General features: G+C 46.9%; 1 protein-coding gene across 2 annotated transcripts in view; it reads left to right on the top strand.

Moving 5' to 3' along the window:
- Positions 1–24,139, top strand: part of KIF1C (kinesin family member 1C) — a 1,865,342-nt gene that overhangs the window by 270,190 nt on the left and 1,571,013 nt on the right. For both annotated transcript variants that reach the window (XM_069643618.1, XM_069643608.1), the window contains exon 4: positions 22,661–22,737. In XM_069643618.1, the coding sequence (XP_069499719.1) occupies positions 22,661–22,737 (77 nt within the window). The remainder of the gene's footprint in view (positions 1–22,660; positions 22,738–24,139) is intronic.

Raw genomic sequence — 24,139 nt, 5'->3', positions numbered from 1 at the left:
AGTTCTGTGACTGGTGCAGGGTACAGAATGTGGATCCTTTCCAATGTTCCATTCCTTTGGTTTTGTCTTTTTTGCTTTCTTTAGCCCACAAGGGCCTGCAAGTGGGTACCATTAAGGGGTTACCTGGCTGCGCTGTACATATTGAAGCGCTCGTCTGAGGAATGTTCTTATTTTAAGATTCCTTTGATTTCTCAGTTTGTAAAAGGGCTCACTAATGTGTTTCCATCGTCTCCTTTCCAGGTGCCGGGATAGGATTTGAATTTGGTTTTAAAGTTCCTAATGGGAGCTCAGTTTTGAGCCCTTACATTCTTGTCCGTTGCGACTGTTGTCCTTTAAAACTGTGTTTTTAGTTGCGGTTACTTCCGCACGCAGAGTGAGTGAGCTGCAGGCACTTTCCGCCAAGCCACCCTTTACTGTGTTCCATAAGGACAGGGTTGTCCTGCGGGTGTGGCCTTCTTTTCTTCCGAAGGTTCTGTCGGAATTCCATTTGAGCCAGAAGGTGATTCTTCCGGCATTTTATTCTCCTCCACATCCTGGTATGGAAGAGCAGTGGCTCCATAGGTTGGATCCCGCGAGAGCTTTGAGTTTCTATCTCTCACTGATGTCCCGGGTCAGAGTGGACAATCGGCTCATTGTTGATTATACTGGAAGGCGCTTGCGCCAGGCTTTTTCCAAACAGACCTTGTCCAGATGGATCATTTTGACAGTCTCTGAGTGTTATCGTTTGGCGGGAAAGGACCCTCCAGTAGGCTTACAGGCTCCCTCTACTAGGGGTGTGGCTGCATCCACTTCTCTACAGGCGGGTGTTCCTATTCGCAATATTTGCGAAGCAGCCACATGGGCCTCTGTCCATACTTTTGTGAGACACTATTCCTTGGACTCCATCCATGGGCAGGATTTGGCCTTTGGTAAGGCTGTCCTCTATTCAGCCATTTGATTGGGCATTCTAAAATTGTAAATTTGTTTCACACCTCCATAAATTGGTACTGCTTTGGGAGTCTGTGATAGATGTGGAATACGTCGGAGGACACAATCCCTTTGAAGAACAAGTTACTTACCATATCTGGTAATGTTCTTTCAATGGGATGTTCCTCCGAAGTATTCCACATCGCCCTCCCAGCCTGCCCCTCTACTGAATTTCCTATGCGATTGCAGTTTACGTTTCCGCAAGGCTTTCTGCAGTCATACTGGCAGGAGATTGGTGCCACACGTTCTGGGAAAAAAACTATAACTGAGGCTACGGGCGCCGTGCGTCCTTTATATAACATCCGGCAACGTCGACCCTCTAGGGACAACGGATCAACGTCATCGACGCAGATCGCCCTCTGCCGAAAATGTTCTGAAGCAGCAGAGCTGTGGACATTACCTGTCATAGATGTAGAATACGTCGGAGGAACATCCCATCGAAAGAACGTTACCAGATAAGGTAAGTAACTTGTTCTTTTGTCTCTAGAGAACTGAATACGAAGATACTTTCCATGGAAGTGATGCCTACTGAGAGAAGCGACCAGAATTAGATGAGATTAACCTGGGCTGCAACACATCCAGCAAACACTATAAAAACACAGACTCCGGTAGAAGTGGTCAACAACGGCACCAGCCTAAGAATGGACACTAATACGATAAATAAGCTGCACAGCAACTTGTCAGATTAATTGATAAACCCCACATTGACAATGGCTCTTCGAGGTCGGACTACACAAGTACTATACCGGACAAGGAGGAATAAAAAGAACACAAAACAAAACATCAACACAGGTTTGATTATGAACTTGCAATTAAGAAAAAAGGAATAAGACTACTCATAAGACACCTGAAGAACGCAGCACCAACCTCACAGGAGAATGTAAATCAAAAGTGTAAAGTCTACCTATACATGGTGCTTAAATCATAGAAGTGTTCTTATGCCAAATGACGCAGAGATTATGCTGACCTCTCTCCAAGGGATAACAGCCCAGATGTGGTCTCTGATACGATCACTAAATCAGCCCCTACATAGCTACCAATCAACGGGCATAACCGAAGCAGCCTAGGTAGACTTCTATGGCAAACTATTCAAAGATGTGGGGCCTGGGACAGCAGCACTTGTAAAATCAGCAGATTTATGGGTCCTGCTGTGCGACCAGATGGACTTGACCCTTATGATCAAACGACTTAGCCCCTCCAGAGCTCTGGGCCCGACGGGATGTCAAACCAGATGCTAAAGGAAAACCTGGAGCAATGGTTCAACTTCTTGGATGTAGTGATCAAAACTTATTAACAAAGAAATTGATCCCTCAGTCATGGAAGACTGCAAATGTTATCCCCATATTTAAAGACGGGCTAGGATCAGATCTATCTTATTATAGGCCAATAGCCCTCTTGGACGCCATGGGAAAACTGTCTATTTGTTACTAAAAAGATTAAATACTTGGATCCAGTCAAGTTTCCTTTGACAGATTTCAAGCAGGGTTTGTAAAAGGCCTAGAGACTGTCCCTCCGGACTTATGGGTCCGAAGTATTTGTCAACTTACCGACGAAATGGTGGACCTGAAAGGAGGGTCATCTTTTGGGAAAAAAGTACTTGGTTTGCCTCAATCCTTACCGATTCAGGTTATCAGGAAATAACAGAATCTATTTGCGAAATGTCTAAACTGTTCCACATAAGTCTATTATTGAGGGGATCTAGCAGGAATTTCTATATGGTACAAACACTGAAATTGGGAAATGGGTCAAAGAGTGTGTAAAAACACTAGAAAACTTGGGAAGCCAACTGGAAGAGTTGATTCAATCCCCGGCTAAAAAAAAGAAAAAACGAACACAGACACTGGATCATTACAACCGAGGAGGTAGCTCGGCTAAAACTCCATAATGACATTGCGGCTGAGATAATACAAATTAGGTGTGATACAATCAGACCTAAATCGATGCCCGGATCATCCCGTCTTCCGATCTACATTCATGATGATGAGATTTAATCCCTACAACACGGGAGAAATACTAGCTGCTAGAGATCCCTCTCATAGTAATAATCCATTTGGCAGATTCTGCATGAAAACTGACATGAAAGAAACCCTTCACCATTTGTTCCTATTTTTCAATGCAAAGGACGAGATTCTTTGGGCATCTCGTAAAAGACTATCGTACAGTAACAGCAGACACATCTGCTGACCGGGCTGAAGACCTCAACAGTAATCGCTACAGTTGGCTTTTATAGATCTGCCTTGGAAAAAGTGTTCACAGCGAAATACATTGCTGATAACCTAAGACTATAGATGGTTCACTTTGGATAAGAGAGGGCAAAAAAGAAGGAAGACGAGCGGAATGACTAGAACATTAGATACTCGTTTTGACCATCTTTTGTTTAGTCAATTGCTAAAAGTTTTATGTAAACTGTAACGCAATAATAAAAAAGAAAATGTATAGATTGAAGATTGGAGAGGATGGATCACTGTGGAGAGGATGGAACCCTGCAGGACTACACGGGTGATGGGTAGCATTGGCGATCTAGAGGAGTTCCTCTGAACGAACTGCTTGAGGTTGGTGAAGTAGGACTTGATCCAGCGTGGACAAGATTGCGCATCCCCATGCGCCGATGTAGGGTGTGCGTAAGTGCCTGGTGGTCTACTGTGTCGAAAGTGGCCGAGAGGTCGAGTAGAAGCAGGGGTGGCCATCGTCCAGGATGTTTAGGGCATCATTAACCACCTGTATGGTTGCTGTCTCCGTGCTGCATCTGGGTCTGAATCTGGATTGGTAGGTTTGGAGGAGATTGTTGGTGTTGATGTATTAATGCAGATGTGCGGCTACTGCTATCTCGAAGTTCTTACTTACGAAGGGAAGATGGGTGATAGGGCGATAGTTACATAAGTCGGGAACCAGAGTTGGTTTCTTTAGTAGAGGGAGGATTTGACCTGTTTTTAGGGTTGATGGGAAGGTCCCTTGAGTTAGGGAGCTGTTGATGATCTGCTGGTAGGGAAGGAGAGCTACTGTCGGGAGGGTCTTGAGGATGGATAGTGGGAGGATGTCATTGGTATATGATGTGGCTTTTAGGGCGGACAGGGTTTCTACCAGGTCCTCCGGCGAGCGTGTCTTGAATGTTGTCCAGGGTGTGGAGATATTGTGTGGAGGGATATGAGGTGGGTTTGTCGATGCATAACTTCACTTCGAAGGGATTGTGTCCTCTGACGTATTCCTTATTTTAGATATCTCGTTCCAGCTTTGCTGGCCTCGGAAAATTTTTCTCTAGAGGGCGCTGCGCGTCGACGTCCGCCGAGTCAATGTCCCTCGACAGCCGCCGTATCGATGTCGACGTCATCCTGCCTATAAAGGCCGCGCGCAGCGTCCGTTGCTCAGTTCCGTTTTTCCGCGCTTACTCAGTGCCTCGGAATATCGTTGCTCAGTTTCGTAGAGAATTTATCCAATTTCCTCGAGATATTCGATCCTTACTCGATGGCTTCCTCATCGGAATCGACAACCCCTTGGTCCGGCTTCAAAAAATGCCGAGACTGTGGGATGTCGCTGACTGACCCTCAGAGTTTCTGTGGTGTTTGGGAGCTGAACACCATTGTTCGGAGTGCGAGGACTGTATGTCCATGACAGCTAAGGCCCTGAAGGAGCGTAGGGGGAAGCTGGAAAAAGGTAAGACTTCAAAAGCTTCTTCTTCCTCGACGAAGTCGAGACATTCGTCTCCTCGTCACCATTCTCACTCCCGGTCTCGGAGTGGGTCCCATCACTCCTCGAGATCGAAGCACTCGAAGAGGAGACGTCTAAGATCCCCTTCTCCGTCCACCTCTTCCTCTGTTTCTCCTTAGAGAATCCCTTGCCCCACGAAACATAGTTCCCGGGCTGAATGGGAGGAATTCCGCAAAAATATGATGAGCGTCTTCGAGAAAGCGGCCTCGACCCCCTCGAAGACTGCCGAGAGGGATGCTCTGGTCGAAAGACCCAAAGGTCAAAAACGCAGCGAGTCGCAGTACCCGGTGAAGGAAGCTTCTCGAGCGCGTCACAAACCCTTGAGTAAAGCTATGAACTCGAAACCTTCTTCGAAGGTTTCGTCGACGAAGGTTCCGTCGACGCCGAGGTCGGTGTCTTCGACGCCGTTGTCGAAGGGACCTTCGACACACGGGTCTGTCGACTCGACACCATCTTCGACACCGGCGTCGACGCCAAGGAAAGTCACGGTTGCGGCGCACCCAGTGGCTATCCCCAGGTCCTCGATGACGATGGCGTCGAGATTGTCGACTTCCTCGAGCAGAATCCCAATTCTATCGAGGACCTCGAGGCCTCCGCCTTTGTTTTCGACGCCACGCTCGAAGACTTCGGCGTCGACGACATCGACGTTTTCGAGGCCGATTACAAGAAGTTTGGCACCCTCTGCCTTGGAGATGGGTGTCCTCAATTATGGAAGAGGGAGAAATATCTGACCAAGAAGAGACATTTGAGTTGCAGGGACCTGCAACCCCAGTTCAAGAGGAGTTCTCCTCAGAAGAACGCAGGTTAAAGGATCTCCATGATTCCTTACATGAGGCAAGTGGGTTAGACACTTCCCCTGAGGTGGAGTTCGCTAGGCCAGACCCGGGGGAGCATGCTGAAACCCCCTATAGAGCCTTAATGGCCAGGATCACAGAATTTATGGGGTGGTCAACACCTTCACAGGCTTTCCAACAAGATGACCTCATGGATATTCTTGATAAAGGTCCACAGGAGGATCCTGTAGTGCCTTTTCATAAAGCTCTTCAAAGAAAAATCATGACGAACTGGGAAACCCCAGATGTCGTCCCGGCAGTAAATAAAAAACTGTCCACTAAATACAGGGTATCTTCTGCAGACCCGGAGTTTTTGTCAAAACACCCATCCCCAGAAGGTCTGGTGGTACAGGCAGCTTCTTCTACTGACGTCAAGACTGCTTACCCTTCCGTCCCACAGGACAGGGACGATAAGAAATATGATGCCATGGCAAAGAAAGTTTTTTTTCGGCATGTAGCATGGCGTTAAAATCTATTAATGCTAGTTGCACCCTTGCTAGATTCAGCCATACACTTTGGGAGTGTGCTTCTACAGCGGCTGAATGCATCCCGGAGGGAGAAGAAAGGGAGGCGTTCCTAAATATCATACAGGACGGTAAAGACGCTATGTGCGAATCCCTCCAGACGGGCATTGATTCGGCTGACAGTATCAGCAGAGCAATGGTGGCAAGTACAACAACCAGGAGATTCGCTTGGTTGAGAGTCTGGTTTTGCCCCTGATGTGCAAGCCAGGCTCTTGAACTTGCCATTCGATGGCTCTTCTTTGTTTGGGAAATAGGCGGATGACAGTTTAGAAAAAATGCAAACATCAAAGGCAGCAGCAAAATCCCTAGGCGCTGCAATCCGTCAGACACCTTTTCGTCCCACAGGAACCTCTGCGAGAGGCAAGTCCTTTCGCTTCTACTCCGCATTCGGAAGAGGTAGAGGACGACCGGATCAAAGGGGGCAAAGAAGAACTACCCGAGGTGGACGGGGTAGATATTCAAAAGCCGCAGCAACAGCAGGTGCCTCTTTACCATCAGCATCTGCATCAGCCGCCCCAAAACCACTCTGAGGACTTCCCTCAAAAGACACCTGTAGGAGGCAGGTTAACTCAACATCTGGCGGAATGGCAGGCTATGGCGTCAGATGCTTGGGCATTGGAGACAGTTGCACAAGGTTACTGCCTGCCTCTCCTACGCATACCTCAGTCATCCACCGGGGATCAGCTCTCAAAAAGCTCCAGAGCCGCTCCTCTTGCAGGAAATTTTAGACCTGCTAGAGAAAGGTGCCATAGAACCGGTACCTGTAGCGGAGAGGAACAAGGGCTTGTGCTCCCCTTACTTTCTCATTCCAAAGAAAGACGGAGGACTGAGACCCATCTTGGACTTGCGAGAATTGAACAAATTCCTCAGGAAAGACAAATTCAAGATGGTAACTCTTTCTCAATCCTTCAGGCCCTTCAGTTCCAGGACTGGTTGGTATCTCTGGACCTTCAGGACGCTTATTTCCATGTGCCTATCCATCTCAAACACAGGAAATACCTGAGGTTCGCAATTGGCAACTCTCATTATCAATTTCAAGTGCTGCCATTTGAGCTGACCTCCGCCCCGAGGGTCTTCACCAAGTTAATGTCGGTAGTGGCTGCAAGTCTAAGGAGGGAAGGGATTCAAGTCTACCCCTACCTGGACGATTGGTTGATCAGGGCTGTATCTTCGTAACAAGCTCAGATCCAGCTAAATCACGTTTGCCACTCCCTTCACAGACTGGGCTTCTCCCTCAATATAAAGAAGTCACAAATGATACCATCGCAGACACTCCAGTTCATCGGAGCGATCCTGGACACTTCCCTGGGAAAAGCCTCGCCACCAGAGGTGAGGGCTCAAGATATTCTACAGATGGTTACCAAGTTCCAAAATGCCCAACGTCTCCCAGCCTTCGACTTTTTGAGGTTGCTTGGCCTCATGGCATCCTGCATTTTCCTAGTGCCAGAGGCTCGCCTGAGGATGAGATCCCTCCAGTGGGCACTGAGAACTCAGTGGTCACAATTCTCAGGAAGAATGATAGATCTTCAGGTTCCCGACAGGGTAGCTCGAGACCTTCAGTGGTGGGCCTGTCAGGAGAACATTCTGAAAGGAGAACAGTTTTGGCAACCCTGGCCGGAGATAACAGTAGTCACGGATGCCTCACTCACGGGGTGGGGAGCCCACGCCAACGACTTGACCATCAGCGGTCGTTGGTCTCCATCGGAGTCCAGACTACATATCAACCTGTTAGAGCTGAGGGCCATCAGACTTGCGCTGAAGGCGTTCCTGCCATCTGTACAAGGGAAGAATGTCCTGATAATGACGGACAACACAGTGGCCATGCATTACCTCAACAAAAGAGGAGGCGTAGGATCACTACCTCTGTGCAGAGAGGCGATGCAGCTCTGGTTTTGTGCAATCCAAGAAGTTCACCTAGCTGGAGAGAAGAACTTGACAGCGGACGCTCTGAGCAGGCAGAGCACAGTATCCCACGAGTGGGAACTAGCTCAGGAAGCCCTTCAAGAGATCTTCGCCCTTTGGGGAACCCCTCAGGTGGATCTGTTCGCCACCAGTGTCAACAGGAAATGCGATCTGTTCTGTTCAAGGGTATTTCCCCCGAGAGGAGCTCTGGGAGACGCGTTCATAGTGGACTGGGAGTTTCCGCTTCTGTACGCGTTCCCACCGGTCCCTGTCATTCCTCAATTGATCAGGAGGTTGAGAAGATTCCGGAAAACCATGATCCTAATTGCCCCGGATTGGGCCAGGAGAAAGTGGTACCCCGACCTTCTAGACTTGTCCATCTGCCCTCCAATTCGACTTCCACTCAGAGAGAATCTACTCTCCTAGAAGGGAGGTCAGGTTCTCCATCCAGACATCAAAACCCTCAACCCTCACGCTTGGCTTCTGAAAGGCTGAGGTACAAGGATTGGGACGTCCCTGATGATGATATGGAGGTGTTGCTTTCGGCAAGGAGGCCAACAACAAAGTCTTTATACCGCTGCCGTTGGAACAGATTTTGCAGCTGGTGTAGAGAAAAGAATATCGACCCCTTTTCATGTGGTACACCAATGGTTTTGTCCTTCCTACTCTATTTGGCGAATTCAGGCCTTCAGGTTGGCACCATTAAGGGCTATCTTGCAGCGCTATCCATCTTTAAGCGCACTGCGGAAGAACCATCCTATTTCAAGTTACCCTTGGTAATACAGTTTCTAAAGGGGTTAACTAACGTTTATCCCCCAAGACCATTCCAGGTTCCCCTATGAGATTTAAACTTAGTCCTAACTTTCCTGATGGGCACACCTTTCAAACCACTCCATTCTTGTTCGTTAAGATTTCTTACCCTTAAAACTGTTTTATTGATAGCACTTACATCTGCTAGAAGGGTGAGCGAGTTACAAGCTCTTTCTTGTAAACCCCCTCATTCAATCTTTCACAAAGACAAAATTGTCCTGCAAGTGAAGCCTAATTTCCTCCCAAAGGTGGTTTCAGAATTCCATATCACTCAGAAGATTACCCTTCCATCTTTCTATCCTCCTCCTCATCCGGGGAAAGAGGAAGAGGTTACACAGGCTGGACCCAAGAAGGGCTTTAAGTTTTTACATCAGTAGACTGGCTAGGATAAGACGGGCAGACCAGCTGTTTGTAGGCTACGCAGGTCACAAGCTGGGGTTACCGATAACTAAGCAGACCATTTCCAGATGGATCATTCTAGCCATTTTGGAATGTTATAAACTGGCAGGAAGAGAGCCCCCTCAAAATCTTAGGGCTCATTCGACCAGAGGTATCGCAGCTTCATCGGCCCTCAAAAGAGGAGTGCCGGTTAAAGACATATGTGCGGCTGCCACATGGTTGTCCGTCCATACCTTTACACGGTTTTACAACTTGGATTCCTCCTCCAGTCAAGAGACTAGGTTTGGAAGGGCAGTATTGCACTCTATTCATCAATAAAAGGAAGCATGAAGTCAGTACTCCCACCTCCAATAACAGAATACTGCTATGGGAGCCTATCTAAGATGAGGACTACGTTGGAGGACACAATCCCTTCGAAGAACAAGTTACTTCTTACCTTGTAACGTTCTTTCGATGGGATGTTCCTCCGACGTATTCCTTATCGACCCTCCCATCCATCCCCGCAGTACTACTTCCCTTGTTGTTGCAGCTTACGCTCCTTCAGGGTGATTAGTCTAGTCCAGAAAGAATCATTGTGGGCTACAAAACGGAACTGAGCAACGGACGCTGCGCGCAGCCTTTATAGGCAGGATGACGTCGACGTCGATATGGCGGCTGTCGAGGGACATCGACTCGGCGGACGTCGACACGCAGCGCCCTCTAGAGAAAAATTTTCCGAGGCCAGCAAAGCTGGAAAGAGATATCTAAGATAAGGAATACGTCGGAGGAACATCCCATCGAAAGAATGTTACAAGGTAAGAAGTAACTTGTTCGTCTATGTGCTGGTGAATCCTGATGATTTTATCGATGAAGAAAGTGCCGATGGCGGTGGTTTTTTTGGTGGAGTGTGGTATGGCAGGGTTGGGTTGCAGGTTGACGCACTTCTCAATCGCTTTGAAGAGGGCTCTGCTTTTGTTATCCGCTTCGCCTATGGTATTCTGATAGGATGCCTTGGATATGTTGATTAGTTGTAAGAGGTCCTTGAGGAGCACCAGGTGGGATGCAGTCGGGGAGCGGTGCCATGTTTTCTCTTGTTTCCTGATGTCTCTTTTGCCGAGGTTGAGTTCTTGCATGTACCAGGGTGCTGACGGTTTTGTTTTGCAGTCACGTTGTTTCAGAGGCGCGTATTGGTCGATGGCGTTGAGTGCTTCCAGTAGAGAGTCGCAGTTCGGTTAGGGGCTTCCACTGCGAAGTTCTTGAAGGACCTGAAGGTTTGTCTGCTTGGTGTGTTTAACTGGAGTGGTGTGTAGGATGTTGAAAGGCACTGCTAGGTGGTCAGACCAGTCAAGCGGGAGAGGAGAGCTGTAGTGGACGGAAGACAGTCCAGTGATGATTAGGTCGAGGATGTTGCCTTTTGTTACGATCCATGCCCCTGACCCCCTCAGGTATAACAGCCCCCTGGCAGCAGTGGGGCTAAAGCCCATCACACTGGCCCCAAGGGACTTAAAACTCCATCACAAACATACATGGAGTCAGTCCTGGCGCCTTTGGTGCCAGGCTCATTATCAGGAATAAAGCAATAAAAGTTTTGGACCTTAATCCAACATGGAGGCCTATTACATAGCTCAGTTCTTTAGAACCAAGCCATGCGGTCTAGTGTTTTGGGTGTGGCTGGGCCTGGACCCACTTGGCCTGGACCCACTTGGCCTGGACCCACTTGGCCTGGACCCACTTGGCCTGGACCCACTTGGCCTGGACCCACTTGGCCTGGACCTACTTGGCCTGGACCTACTTGGCCTGGACCTACTTGGCCTGGAACTACTTGGCCTGGGCTATTTAAACCGCACCCAAACAGCAGAACACGCTTCGCGTTATTCTGCACTTCTGCAGCATAACGCTCACCGTGTCCAGCTCCTGCTCATCTGCTTCTCCGGCAGCCCGATCCTGAAGCCCCTAGATCTGGATTCCTTTAATAACTTGGAAGAACAAGAACAGCATTAGTGAGCAAGAACACTTGGCTGTTAAGTAACCAGTCTTGAATCCATCCTGCGCTTCACTTACCTCGCCCACCTCTGGGTTTCACCGCAACCTGCAAGGGAGAAGGAACAAGGTCAGCATTAACAAACCACTTAACTGGGCAAGCAGTGCTTCGATCGCTCATCACTCCAGAACATCACCGCAAACTGTACAAAGAAGGGAAGAGAACACAGGTTAGCAATTAACACCAATAAACAGCGCAGTGCTCCGCGCATCAATAACTCACTGTGGTCTTCGCCATCTGCGCAGCAATTCCAAGATCGCAACCATCCCTGTGAAAACAAAAAGACATTGTTAGGGAGCAGCGTAGTGGAGCAAGATGCCTAGAAGACAGAGAAAACAGAGGGAAAGAAAGACAGAAAATACATTCTAACTCACCTGGAAGACCGCAAGCAGAGTCAGTCACAGCAGGTCTGGACCCGACATAAGGGCACACGGACCAGTGAAGCAACTAGGTCCACGGAACGCCCGCACCAACCACGCGCCCCTGCACAGAGACGCAGGACGGAGAGTTCAACGCCCAAAAACCTAAGGTGAGCAATAACCCCAAGGGAGGGGATTTGGACCGGAGGTAGGTGGGAGTCCACCATCACAGAACCTCTATCTTAACCCTCCTTTCTCCTGTTATAGGCGCTACCCAACGTCTGGCACATAACCAAGCAGAGAGGGGTCACGGATAGCGCTTAGACCTCCATCCAGTATCGTGTGGCGCCCCCGTGGATACCAGGTGAGCGTAACACCTTTCTCGTGTGTTGGGTCTTTTGAGTACTGAGGGTGTCGAGAAGGCTGAGGAGAGATTCCTTCATCCGTTTGGTGACCTTGTTGCCTGGGAGTATGATGTCGCCTAGGAAGTTGCATGTATGACGGACATGGTAGTGACCATCTCCATGAAGTCTGAGGAAGGCGGTGTTGGGTATGGGTGGTCTGTAGGTGAGATGGAAGGTGACTGTTCATTGGGGAGAGTGGGAAGTAGCAGGAGAGGACTTCGAAGGAGCCAATGTTGTAGACATCGTCTGGTGCAGGGCCACAGGGTCTTGTGTATAACTGCAAAGCCTCGCCTGTCTAGTTCCGTAGGTAGCCGTCGTGGACAAGGACATCTAGGATGTGGGTGGAGGTGGGTGTCGGCCAGGTCTCGGTGATGAAGATTGCATCAAGGTTGTGTAGTGAGGAGGTTGCTGATGTCTGCTGCATGGGTGATAGCTGAACGGACGTTGGTGAGCATCAACTTCTTGTTGTGGACGGTGAGGCGGTGTTGATGGGCTTGAAGCTGTGGGCCTTAGAGGTGGTGGGCCTGGTGATGGTGGGGATGGCCTGTCGGGACAGAGGGAGAACACACATGTCGGCACATGCTTGTCTGAGCAGGGGTTCGACCCTAGGTCCTCCCGGTCCAAACAGGAATGGCACTTTTCTTTGTTTGCTCTACACCTATATTGGGGTAGTCTATCTTACTCGAAGGGTACTTACTACTCGCAAGGATACAAAGTAATTCTAAGGCTACAACAAATCAAAAGATTTTCGACAAGCACAAAGACGCAAGCAAACAAACCCTCAAAGGGGAAGACAGGGAAAAAAATTGAAATGACTATGCCCTTGATGCAGGGCAGGTGGTGGTAAATGTCCAATTAAGTTTGTCAGTGGCACATCATGACGACAGACAGGTGGGTCCTGCAAGCAATTACCTACGGACACCTGCTGGAATTCCCAAAACAAACCCCCAACATACCGCCCATTCAACGCAGTCTCATCTGAAGGACCTCCTCCAAGAAGTCGAACAAATGCTATGGAAAAAGGCAATGGAAAATGTGGCAGCACAAGACAAAGGGCGAGGAGTGTACTTGCAGTACTTTGTAGTAAAAAAGCCATACAGGCAATGGCATCCAATTCTGGACCTGCACAGTCTCAACAAATTCATCAAAAGAGTCCCAAATGGTAACACTACACCAAGTAATGAAGACCATTCAGCAACACTACTTCCTGGGGTCCCTAGACCTACAAGATGCATATTTCCACATCTCAATCCACCTCAAACAAAGGAAGTATCTAAGATTCGTAGTCCGCAATACCAGTTCCCGGTACTACTGTTTGGCCTAAAGTCAGCCCCACAAACCTTTATCAAATGCCTAGTGCCCATCGCGGCAAGCTTTTGCAGAAAAAAGTCACCACGCCTATCCATACTTAGATGACTGACTTGTTAGAGCGCCAAAACTCTCCAAGGCCCAACACACCATGTCGGAAACAGTACAGACACTCCAAAGCTTAGGATTCGCAACTATAAACAAATCTTCCTTGCAGCCATCCATGAACTTGTTGTTCTGGGGCCACACTTTGCCACGGAGGAGCAGAGGGTGTTTCCCTCAATTCAGCGGATAAACACGTTAAACTTGCCAATTCCAACGTTCAAACCCAAACATTATGCCTCAGTGCGCCAATGCATGCGCCTGCTAGGCACTATGTCGTTGTGCATTCCACACATAGCCAACCGCAGGCTTCACATGCAGCCCCTGCAAGAGTTCATAGCCGCAAACTGGTCCCAAGTGGCAGGAACTTGGGTGGACAAAAATCTGCATCACCCCAAACTTTGTATGCAAACTACAATGGTGAAAGAACAGGAGCAACCTTACAAGGGGAAACCCATTCCAGGAACCAAATCGCCACAGAACATTAGTCACTGATGCCTCAATGACAGGCTGCAGGGTGCACGTCGATCACTTGCACGTAAGGGGACTATGGAAGGCACAAGAGGCCAAACTACAGATCAATGTGCTAGAGGTGAGAGTAGTACGGTGGGTCCTACCAATACTAAAGGGATGCACTGCAAAAATATTCAAAGACAACACAACAATGTTTCATATCTGGAAGGGGAACAACGTCACCGACATTGTCACAGGAAGCTCAACAGATTTGGAAATGGTCCCTCGCCAACCAGATGCTCCTTCACCTACCTGGAGTTCAAAAGAACATAGCGGACATCCTCTGCAGACCTCTGCTCAATCGCGCGAGTGGGAAATCAACCAACAGCAACTATATAGGGTTCAGGCAGTGGGGTCACCCGCACATAGACACGTTTGCCTCAGCCAGCCATAAAATAAATGCCCAGGCTTTGCAAGTAGAAGCCTGCATTGGGGGTCCAAAGGTGATACATTCTCATTCCCATGGACAAGCCTGTTTGCCTACGCCTTCCCCAACGCCGATTATACATCGGACAATTCAAATGATCATGAAACACCCTTGCAAAATCATTCTCATCGCACCAAACTGGCCAAGACCAGACCTACTCCAGCTGTCAGCGGATTGGCCGATAGTGCTACCCAGACAACCAGACATCATTTCGCCAGACCGTGGAAGGGTCCTACATCACGACCCGAATTCCCTGCAGTTAACGTGGCTCCTGTTAGCAGAATTTGGCCACCTAACAATTCCAAAGGACTGTAAAAACATCCTAGATGCAGCTAGAGCACCAGCATCCGATGATATTGCTTTAAGTGGAAAAGGTTCTGTAACTGGTGTCGGGAGCAGCAAACGCTACACCCACTCAATGTCAACCCGGAGCAAATTCTCCCGTACCTACTCTCGCTAGCGAAACAAGGTCTCAGTCACTTATCCATCAAAGTACACTTGGCGGCCATCTCCAGGTATACAAGGAAAAGAATCTCCATGTCCTTGTTCAGCGACAGACTGCAGAAGCATTTCCTAAACAGGGCTTTTTAGAGTTTTCCCTCCAACTAAGCCGACTCCGCCGGATTGGAGCCTCAATACAGTCATCACAGAACTAATGAAAAAGCCATTTGAGCCAATGGCCACAGCCAACATAAAGCACGTCTCCTGGAAAATTGCCTTACTAGTGGCAATCACATTAGTCCAAAAGGTGTCGGAACTGCAGGCGGAGGCGGTCAACAAACCCGATCTGCGCTTCCGCAGAGATGAGGTACTACTGCTGACCAATCCAACATTCATTCCAAAGGTTCCCACTGAATTCCACAAAAATGAAAGCATAGCGCTACATGTGTTTTCGAGAAGCCTCTACGCCAGCTCAAGTGGCGTTACATTAAGTACTACTTCCACAGAACCAAGTCATTCAGTGTGTCCACACAACTCTTCATATCCTTCCGCCCTGCCAATAAGGGTAAAGCTATATCCAAACAGTTTGTCCAGATGGATCACTTCGGCTTTTTCATTTTGCCACCCAAAAGCAGGCAGAAAGTTCAAAGGCACGCCCTGGGCACATTCCACAACAGCTTTGGCGGCCCTAGGGGCAGGGGTACTGGTCATTGACATTTGCCAGGCAGCAACCTGGAGAGTGCCCCACACGTTTACCAGGCACTACTGCTTGGATAAACCTCACGCAGCGGATGTTCATATGGGAAGAGCAGTTCTGCAGTGTCTATTCCAATAAGGTACCTAATGCAACAAGGCTATGTAATCTCTTCACAGCATATGAATCTAGGAAAGATCCAATGCTGGAGAAGGGGTAAGTTGCTTACCTGTAGCTCCCAATCTCCAGCGTTGGTATCTTTCATAGATTCACATGCGCCCTCCATCCATCCCGACCAGGTAAAGATCCTCAGATTCCAAAACAAGGTCTAGCATGACTGGTCAGAATCTGAGGAAGGGCTGGAGAGAAGCTTACAACTTGATGTCCCATTGGATGGGCCTAAAGCACCCATAACCAGGGTGACGCCATACAAAATAGACCTAATTTTTATTTTTAAAAGTAATATCCAAAAAGTAACCAACGATTCCCAGCTTGATCCTGGGGAATATTCACAACATGTGAATCTATGAAAGATACCAGTGCTGGAGAACAGGAGTTATATGTAAGCAACTTACTCCTTCACTCTGTCTTTTGATAGTTGCCAAAAATATCAGGCGCTCTGTAAGGTACGTTAGGAGTCAAAGCAGTCAGTGAACACAAGATTGGACATTTTAGACCAATTACAACTGCTTATGCAAGCAGACCTGTCTCTATTAAGCATTCCTACGCGACACATTTTACCTTCTCCATACAAACCCTTAAGGATTCCTTTGAGAGCTTGACACTGGAATGAATGAAGACTCTTTAGGCATTCCTGCTTGGTCTGGATAAAGGAGAGGTAATGCTTCCTTAAAATAACTGATGGATCAGGAGCCATCATTATAGGAAAACACCAGTACACAAGGATATCCCCAGTTGTCTTCTATGCCACAACTTTGAAACCTGGGGATAACTTCAGAGGTCTCTGGCTTTGAACTGGGTAGGTGATGGAAACAAGTATTTGTCTTGCTGGAATGCTAGGTATACTCTGATGGGGTCATGTCCCGGATCATCTCTGCCGCATCAGGAAGTATGTTTTTAAATGAGAGCTGCACAAAGTTCTTCAGATCCGTTCTGTACATGCTTTGGAACATCAATTCAGATATTATTGCACCTGGTCCTGTCTTCAGTCTTCTTGCTAAGAGTGTAGCGTTTCACATAACACTTCTAAAGACTTGGCTTTTGTTTGACAACTTGGATACAGATACTGGTCGTAAGCTGTAATTTTCAATTCGCCAATTCACCTTTCTGCTTCCAGCACCACCTTATCCAGGGATGATCATTTTGGGTTAGTTCATTGACACTTTCCTGGATCTTTTTTTTTTTTTAAAAATCATTTTTTAATATATATCTAAATGGGCATTTTTGAGTTCTTGTTTGATGGCAAGGGTATTAAACATATTTGTATTTGGGAGGAGATGCATGGACTGAAGTGATCACCACAACATCCCCCTACTTGCTTTTGTCTTGGTCAGACAACATAGCTAGAATGTCACCGCTCTTGGGCACCTTCGCTTGCCTGGCCAACACAGAATGAACAAGCTAGCCCTGTAATGTTAGTCAGAGACTGGTATTCAGATCATAGCTTATATTCGGCCAGAACAAGCCGCAGTATAATCTATATGGCCCTTTTAATGTGAACTGCAAAGGCCTGCCACCGTAGCGTCCTGCCACTGTCTACTTATTGACCAGTTTCTTTAGAGGCTTGTCACCAGCTGCCACAGGATCATCTGTGGCTCCCCAGTATATCAGCGAGGCAGCTTCTACTGCAGAGCTTAGGCTGAGGGTGTTCCGGAACTGGCAGAGACTGCATATTGTATGTCTGTCATGGACCTTTTGTTTGCCCCTGGTAAGCCTACTGCTCGGTGGTCGGTTCTAAATCACCTTCCCAGTAGCAGTCCTAAGTTAAGTGTGCTATCCTGTTAACAAATCTCTCTTGAACTTTGATTCCTGTTGGTGTAAGGGAGAATTCTCATTTATGGCTAATTTCCCTTACCCAGTGAGTCCCTCAGCAGCTTTGCTGGATTTCAGGGATATTTTTTTTCCACCTGGTAAGAGTGTGAACCTTTTTCCCACTCTTACATGTGTTTTGCCATGTGTATTTCTACATTTTGTGTGATCTTGGGCTCTGAAGCCACACCACTCCTTGAACCCAACTTTTTGTGCATATTACACAGCACCTTCAGTGCAGTGACACAGGGTTGTCTCTAAGACTTCCCACTGACTCCATTTTTCTGGGGCTGTCTACTGTCCCCCAGAAACAGGTAAAGTTGCCATTTACTTTATGTAGTCATTTAACCTACAGACCCAGTACACCCCATCTTACATGGAGTATTGGAAAGGGTTAACTCTGATCCCTTTTTTGTCTGTACCTCCTCTAGCCTTGTTTCACTCCCTTAACACGAAGACTTGGCTGGTGGCAGTGTTATCTACCCTAACTTTTCTACCGCGATTATAATATAAACGTGGTATTGTTTTAGGCTATTGTTGTAGCCTCGAACATAAACCTGCTTGACCAAATATCTTTTATTTTGGCCGCCGGGCGGGTTTAGTCGCCATTTCTTTGTGTTAACATCCTTCTTGTGTTTTACTTTGTGTGGCAAAACAGTTTTGCTGCATTTGTTCACTGTCCTCTGGTGGGCTTCAGCGAAGAAACCCACCTTTGGTGTCTGGGTGTCTAGGTGGGCTGAATGTGAGGGAGGGGTTTAGTAACCCCCTGCACAGGGTCTCCTTGGAGACCCAAGTCGCACTTTGTGTCTGTTGGCTGAGGTGGTTGTCCGGGCTGGGCAACCCCCTTGCTGTGTGAATGGGGGATTTTGGCATAAAAGGCAGGACTCCTGGGCTGGAAGTCAGTCGCGACTGGAACTACAAGAACCGAAGAGAAGCGGAGAAGAAGACTGCTGCTGCAACTCCCCAGTCCTGGTGAAGACTTGCTGCAGCCCTGAGCTATCTACCCTTCAACGACAGAGAAGATCCAGTCCGGAGTCGTCTTCCCTTGAGTCTGGTGGGATCAACCAGCTCACCTTTCTACAGCCTGAGAATCCTCTCCTTGGTCGAAATCGCTGCACAAAACTGTAGTGGTCCGGAGAGCCATCAGAAGAGCCCTCTCCTGTTTTAAAGGAGCGCACCTTTTATTCACCGTTGCTTTGCTGCTGCTGGCCTCATCCCTGGGTAGTCCAGATCGCTCCAGATGACGTCCTTCTTGTCCCCACGATTGAAGCTTCAGGAACCGTGAGTCTGCAGGAGCTACCAGGAACAACTGCTGTGGCACCAGCTTTCTTCTTTCGAATAAGGTACTGTCCATTTTGTCGTTCTCTCTGTCCAACCTTGAGGAATCGGGGTGAACCTCTTTTTCCTTGCCGAAGGCTTGTCCTTTCTTCCTTCCCTCTTATAACTTTTGCCTCCCTTTGACAATATCCAAGTACTTCTGGCAACGTTAATCTCGAACTGTTCTAATCGTGTGATCCTTGACAACAGAGCCCTGGCCATTTGACACTGGCACAGGCCTATTGACTTTAATCGTCTCTTAGAACACGTTCTCTGATTCGAGTGCCTTGACAAAAGTATTGCCTATGATTTTTATCCCCTATTCTTTTTTTTTTTTTAATTCAATGTGCTGAATGTGTTTTGACTACGTTTACAATTCTTCACGTGGGTATGCTTTTCTTTCGTAAAACCGAACTGTCATTACTGTCAAAAAGTGAGTGCTGCTTAAACCCCGGGAACGTCTTTTGTTTCACAACACCGGTCTGTCAAATCCCAATGTACTTATCTTGAATTGACATTAACCAAAGGAATTGGTTGTGTGTAGTATATTTAGAGTGTAGTTTTGTTTAATAGAAGTGAAGTGTTTTGTGAACAGATGGTCTAAAAATAAATGTACTTATATTGTTATTACATGTTCAGAAACCTTGAGTCAGTGTTTGCTTGAGTCACAGTAATTGTAGTCCTTTGTGTAATCCCTGTTACTGCTCATTTGCTATTGAGATGAGCCTGGCTGCTCCGCTACTGCTACAACTATAACTGTGTAGTACAGGATTGTACCAAAGGTGAAATTGTACTACCACTTTGAAGTGTTCCCTAAGGGTACTGCAAAGGATTCTGCCTAACAGTTAACAAGGCTCTGCGGTACACTAAATGCTCTTGAAGAGACATTTGGATGTTACCATACTAATGAAGTCCTTTTTATAGCGCTTCAGGCTGGATTCCTGCAGCTGTGTAGTGCTGTAATAATTGTTGTCACAACTACCCACTCATGCTACTCAATTTATCGACTTCAGGCAGATGATGGGTTGTGTGGGCCCTACCCAGCTATCGAACCTGTGATGCACAGCATCGTCCTGCTGCAAGGAGAACTTGTTGCACTTGAGCTAGCGACCCAGATTTATCTACTGTAGAAAAGCCTCTTCACCAACCCGACAGTTACTTTGTGCCCCGGAGTAGCACATCTGTTTGGTTCTATTCTGCTACCGCGGGTGCAGACCTGGTTATTTAGCATACCATTTTTGAATGGTCCGTTAGTCGCTGCTCCCTATCTTATGTAAACTTTGTGATGAAGTTAGGACTCTGACTCAATGCCATGAAGGGAATCTGCAGCAAAGGATAGTCTGTCTTCCAGGGCATTGCCAAATCTGTGAGCTGCCTGGAGGTCGTACATGGTGGGAGCTGGAGAGCCTCCTCTAAACCTGTGGCTATACCCAGACCTATGTTAAGTGATCTCTGACTCCGAGACCCGCACAAAACTTTACTCTATGGATCATTTCCATTTGTTATTACCCAGATGAAAGTACAAGGAGAGCCAATCTTTCTCAGACTCTATAGGCTTATCCAATTTTTGTGTCAACATTGCAAGACCTGGAGCAATCTATAGCTGAATGTGCTTCACCAGCCTTTCCCTAAAAGAACTGTTTGTGCACCCACGGGACTCGGATGCCAGGACGGCAGGGTAAGGAGTTGCAAATGGGAAATTGACACATTGCTCGTGAATCCAAAGGCCACACAGAGGAGGTTGACGGTGAGCAAATCTAAGAACCAGAGACCGAGGGAGTAAAGATGAGGTCTGTTTAAAGCCAGGCCAGAATGCATTTAGTGGCACTGCATGTATGGGAGGGCCATGAGCGAATAAGAGAAGCAGGCCAAAGATCAGCAGGAGAAGCGGTCCCACAGGAGCCAGAAGCACAAAGCTGGAGTTAGCCACATGAAAGTGGCTGAGACTGGGCACTAGGTCCTATTAGAAGATGGATCTTTGGCATAATCTATAATCGGTCACCTGAAGAGGCAACCCAGACTGACTTGGCAAGGACTTTGTCACCTTAGGCAGGGCATCTATTCCTTACTAAATGATTGCAAATAAATGGCTGAATACCTCTTAACAAGAGTGTGATGGGTACCATACCTTTACTATAGAACTGAGGCTGTCTAACTCTGTATCACGAAAAAGTGGGTTAGTCATTGTCCACCTGGCTGTATTATATATAGAAGCTGGGTGTTATAACCCTGTGAAGAGTAAGAATGCCAGAGACACCTTTGTGTCCTATAATCCCTGTGCTGCTGAGTATGAATCGTGGACTTTGTTTAGCATCCCCAATAGAGCTAGCTCTGATACTTTTGTTTGTCCTAGTCTGACAACCTTTTACTTCAGAGAATACTTTAGGGAAACCTATGTTTATTTGGAGAAATAAAAGCTAGAGCCCATAGGCGTTTCATCAACAAAATCCCTTCCTTTATTGCTAGGAAGAGCAAACTGTATAATCCTGGGGGGATGAGGGAAGTAAACCTCAAGGAGATGGACACCATCTCTGTTTACCAAGGACTGACAATCATTTGGCCAATAATTCGGCAAATTTATTTGACACTTCCTGACCCCATCAGCTTTGATGGTTCCCAAAGAGGGATTTCCAGCCAGATGTTTGGAGATGTGCTCATAGGCCCGGCATGCTTTTATCCCTGCCAACCACTGTGTGAATGAAAACCATTTCAACCTCCATTTTTAGTTTAGTTTTGTCAATCTGCCACATAACATGAAGTAACTTTCCACAACGAAAGTTATGAACAGGCAGATTCTAAAGGGAACTTGGCTGTGTTTTAAATGCTTATGCTTTACTGTGATTACAATATTTTGTTTAAATGACATGTCTGGAAGTGTGCATTATTTTCTAACTGGTTTGATTTCTGTTATTTGTCAGCCAATCACTTCTAAATTTACGGTTTATTCCTTGGTCAATAGTCGAGCAAAGGTCATTGTTAGAAACCGTTAATAAACAGCCTCTTGAAGACTAAAAATAATCCACACAATTTGCGAGCTTGACGGCAGAGTAGCACCAATTTTTGGAAGGTGGATATTTTTTTTTTTTTAAATCCCCCATTTGGAAATGTTGAGATTAGAAAACTAGTCTGCATTCACTGCTGACCATCTGAGCCACACGGCCACATCTCAACTATTCTCAGTGGGCTTTGTACTTTTTAATGTCTGGGATGTGGACACCCATCCAGCGGCAACTCGACTGTACAGAGATGCCAATATTAAGTTGATTCACTATATTAAAAACATATTTATTCTTAAACCTTCATCAGTCAGTCTAATCTCAAAGCAAGGCATCGGTTTGGATAAAATTTCGTAGAGTGTTGCTCACTGCATAACTTCGTTGTTTCTTGGCACATTGCTGGTTGCAGTAGCAGTTCAACTCGAGTGGCCTATTAATGCGGTAGGTAGGTTTCGTGCATTCTGGAAGTGGTATTGCAGCAAGTCCTTGCTCCCTCTGGTTTTTTCATGCTGTTGTTGGGGATTCCCCTGAAGTTTTACTTGTGTGCAGCATAGACTGTAGGCATTTAGAGGCGGCTCAACACCACTGCAATTCTATAGGCCCATTGTGTTATCCACTCTCCACCAGAGAGATGAGGGATCGTATGAACATTTTCGGAGTTAATGAGGTCAAAGTCAATCATTTTTAGCACCAAACTTGAACAGATCCCCAGCCAATTTGAGCTGCTTGCTGTTCCTATTAGATACAAATGCCTCTACTACATTCTGATATACATTTTTTATCTAGTGCTTCGTAAAGATCTGCGCATGTACTTGGGGGGGGTGGGGGGGGGGGCGGGGGTCGGGGGGGGAATTCGAGTAAACATTTTTTAATCTGGAATAATGAATTCATGTGTTCAAAGTATGTGTGTATTGCCAGTGTTTACCTCATTTCTTTGTTGGTTTCTTTCAGGCATTAGCAATCCGAAGCAGCCAAAGGATCCTCCAAAGAATTTTACTTTTGATTATTCTTATTGGTCACACACATCAGTAAGTAACATTTTGATTTCTTTGAAATTCTATTTGTTTTATTTGGATGTTAGTGACCTTGTAATGCACTGTAGGTAGTAGGCAACATCAAGGATTGTGTTACCAGGCTTTTCTTTTTCTATTTGTTGACATCTGATGGGGGTCTTGCATCTCGAAGATGACCCGATAAGACTTTGCTGCAAAGTTAACAGTTTTTCTATCTTTCTCACTCATGAATACTTGTAAAGTAGGGTAACAGTTTATTGAACACGAAGGAAAGAATTAAACCATTTCAGAGCACTGTTGGACACCATCACAGACTGAAGTCTCTGTAGGATGAACTGGTGGTCGAGGGATTCAAAGAACACCCATCGATCCCGCATATCGTGGTGAGAGCCTAGATGGTTTTCCACATTCCAGACTTACAGTTCTCCAACCTTAACTAAGGATAGATTGACACTTGCTCTAAGGACATCAGTCTTAACCATGCGTGAGGTTGCAGGGTAACAACTTCCTCCCAGATTTTCATTAGCATTTGGGTGTTGGCTTTTGCTCAATATTATTTGGGAGATCAGAATTCAAGATGGGCTTGTTTAATAGAGGGGTTATCGAAGACTGTTTTAAGGGTGTTGGAATTATGTATTTGGAAAACACTAATTTACATATGTTGTCAGAAAAGGTAGTATATTCTCAATACAGTTGAAGATTGTACAGATGAGACTTGGTCTACCAGCAAATGTAAAGATGAGATGATGCTTGCCCTTATAACCTCAATCACAGTGATGTCATCAACTCAAATCAATGGATTCAGACGGCTGTAACAAATTGTAAAATGTGCATGTAAGTGGTATACAAAAACAGCTTAAGCGAATTGTAATCAATTTGTTCCACGTGTGAGGCAAAAGTTCTTTTTATAAGAAATTGCATTGTGGGGGGTGATGCCACGGTTTACCTCCAGATTTACAGTATATAAGTAATTTATAACGTGCCTGTACACAAGTGTTTCTAAGCGCGACAACACAAGGAAGGGAAGACAGGACAAACTACTATCATACCAGGACTTGGGTTGGAATCCCTCTGGAGTATTCCACTTGAGTTTGGGCCACATTGGCTGAGTGGAAGGCGAGTTTAACTCATTGTGCGTCCAGACAGCAATTTTCAAAATGGCGGGTGCAGCTTTGAGGAGGAACTAAGAGGCCCGGTGAAGTGTGCTCCTCCCCATGCCTTTTGGAACCGAGCCCTGCTGCAATTGGGGCTGCAGGGCTCTGGAGATAGCCCGGCAGGACGTGAATCAGGGACATGAATAGCAGGAGAAGCGACTCTCCCACACTGAGACCCACGGTGCGAGGGCGAAAGGCGATGGACCCTTGAAAGGGTTCTCAAAGAGACAACGACACCTGGAGGCTCTGACCCGCAGCTGTAG

Source organism: Ambystoma mexicanum, chromosome 1p, assembly GCF_040938575.1.
Source record: "Ambystoma mexicanum isolate Mex_15411 chromosome 1p, UKY_AmexF1_1, whole genome shotgun sequence".
Taxonomy (NCBI): domain Eukaryota; kingdom Metazoa; phylum Chordata; class Amphibia; order Caudata; family Ambystomatidae; genus Ambystoma; species Ambystoma mexicanum.
The sequence above is the reverse complement of the archived record's forward strand: the minus strand, read 5'-3'. Positions and strand labels throughout refer to the sequence as shown.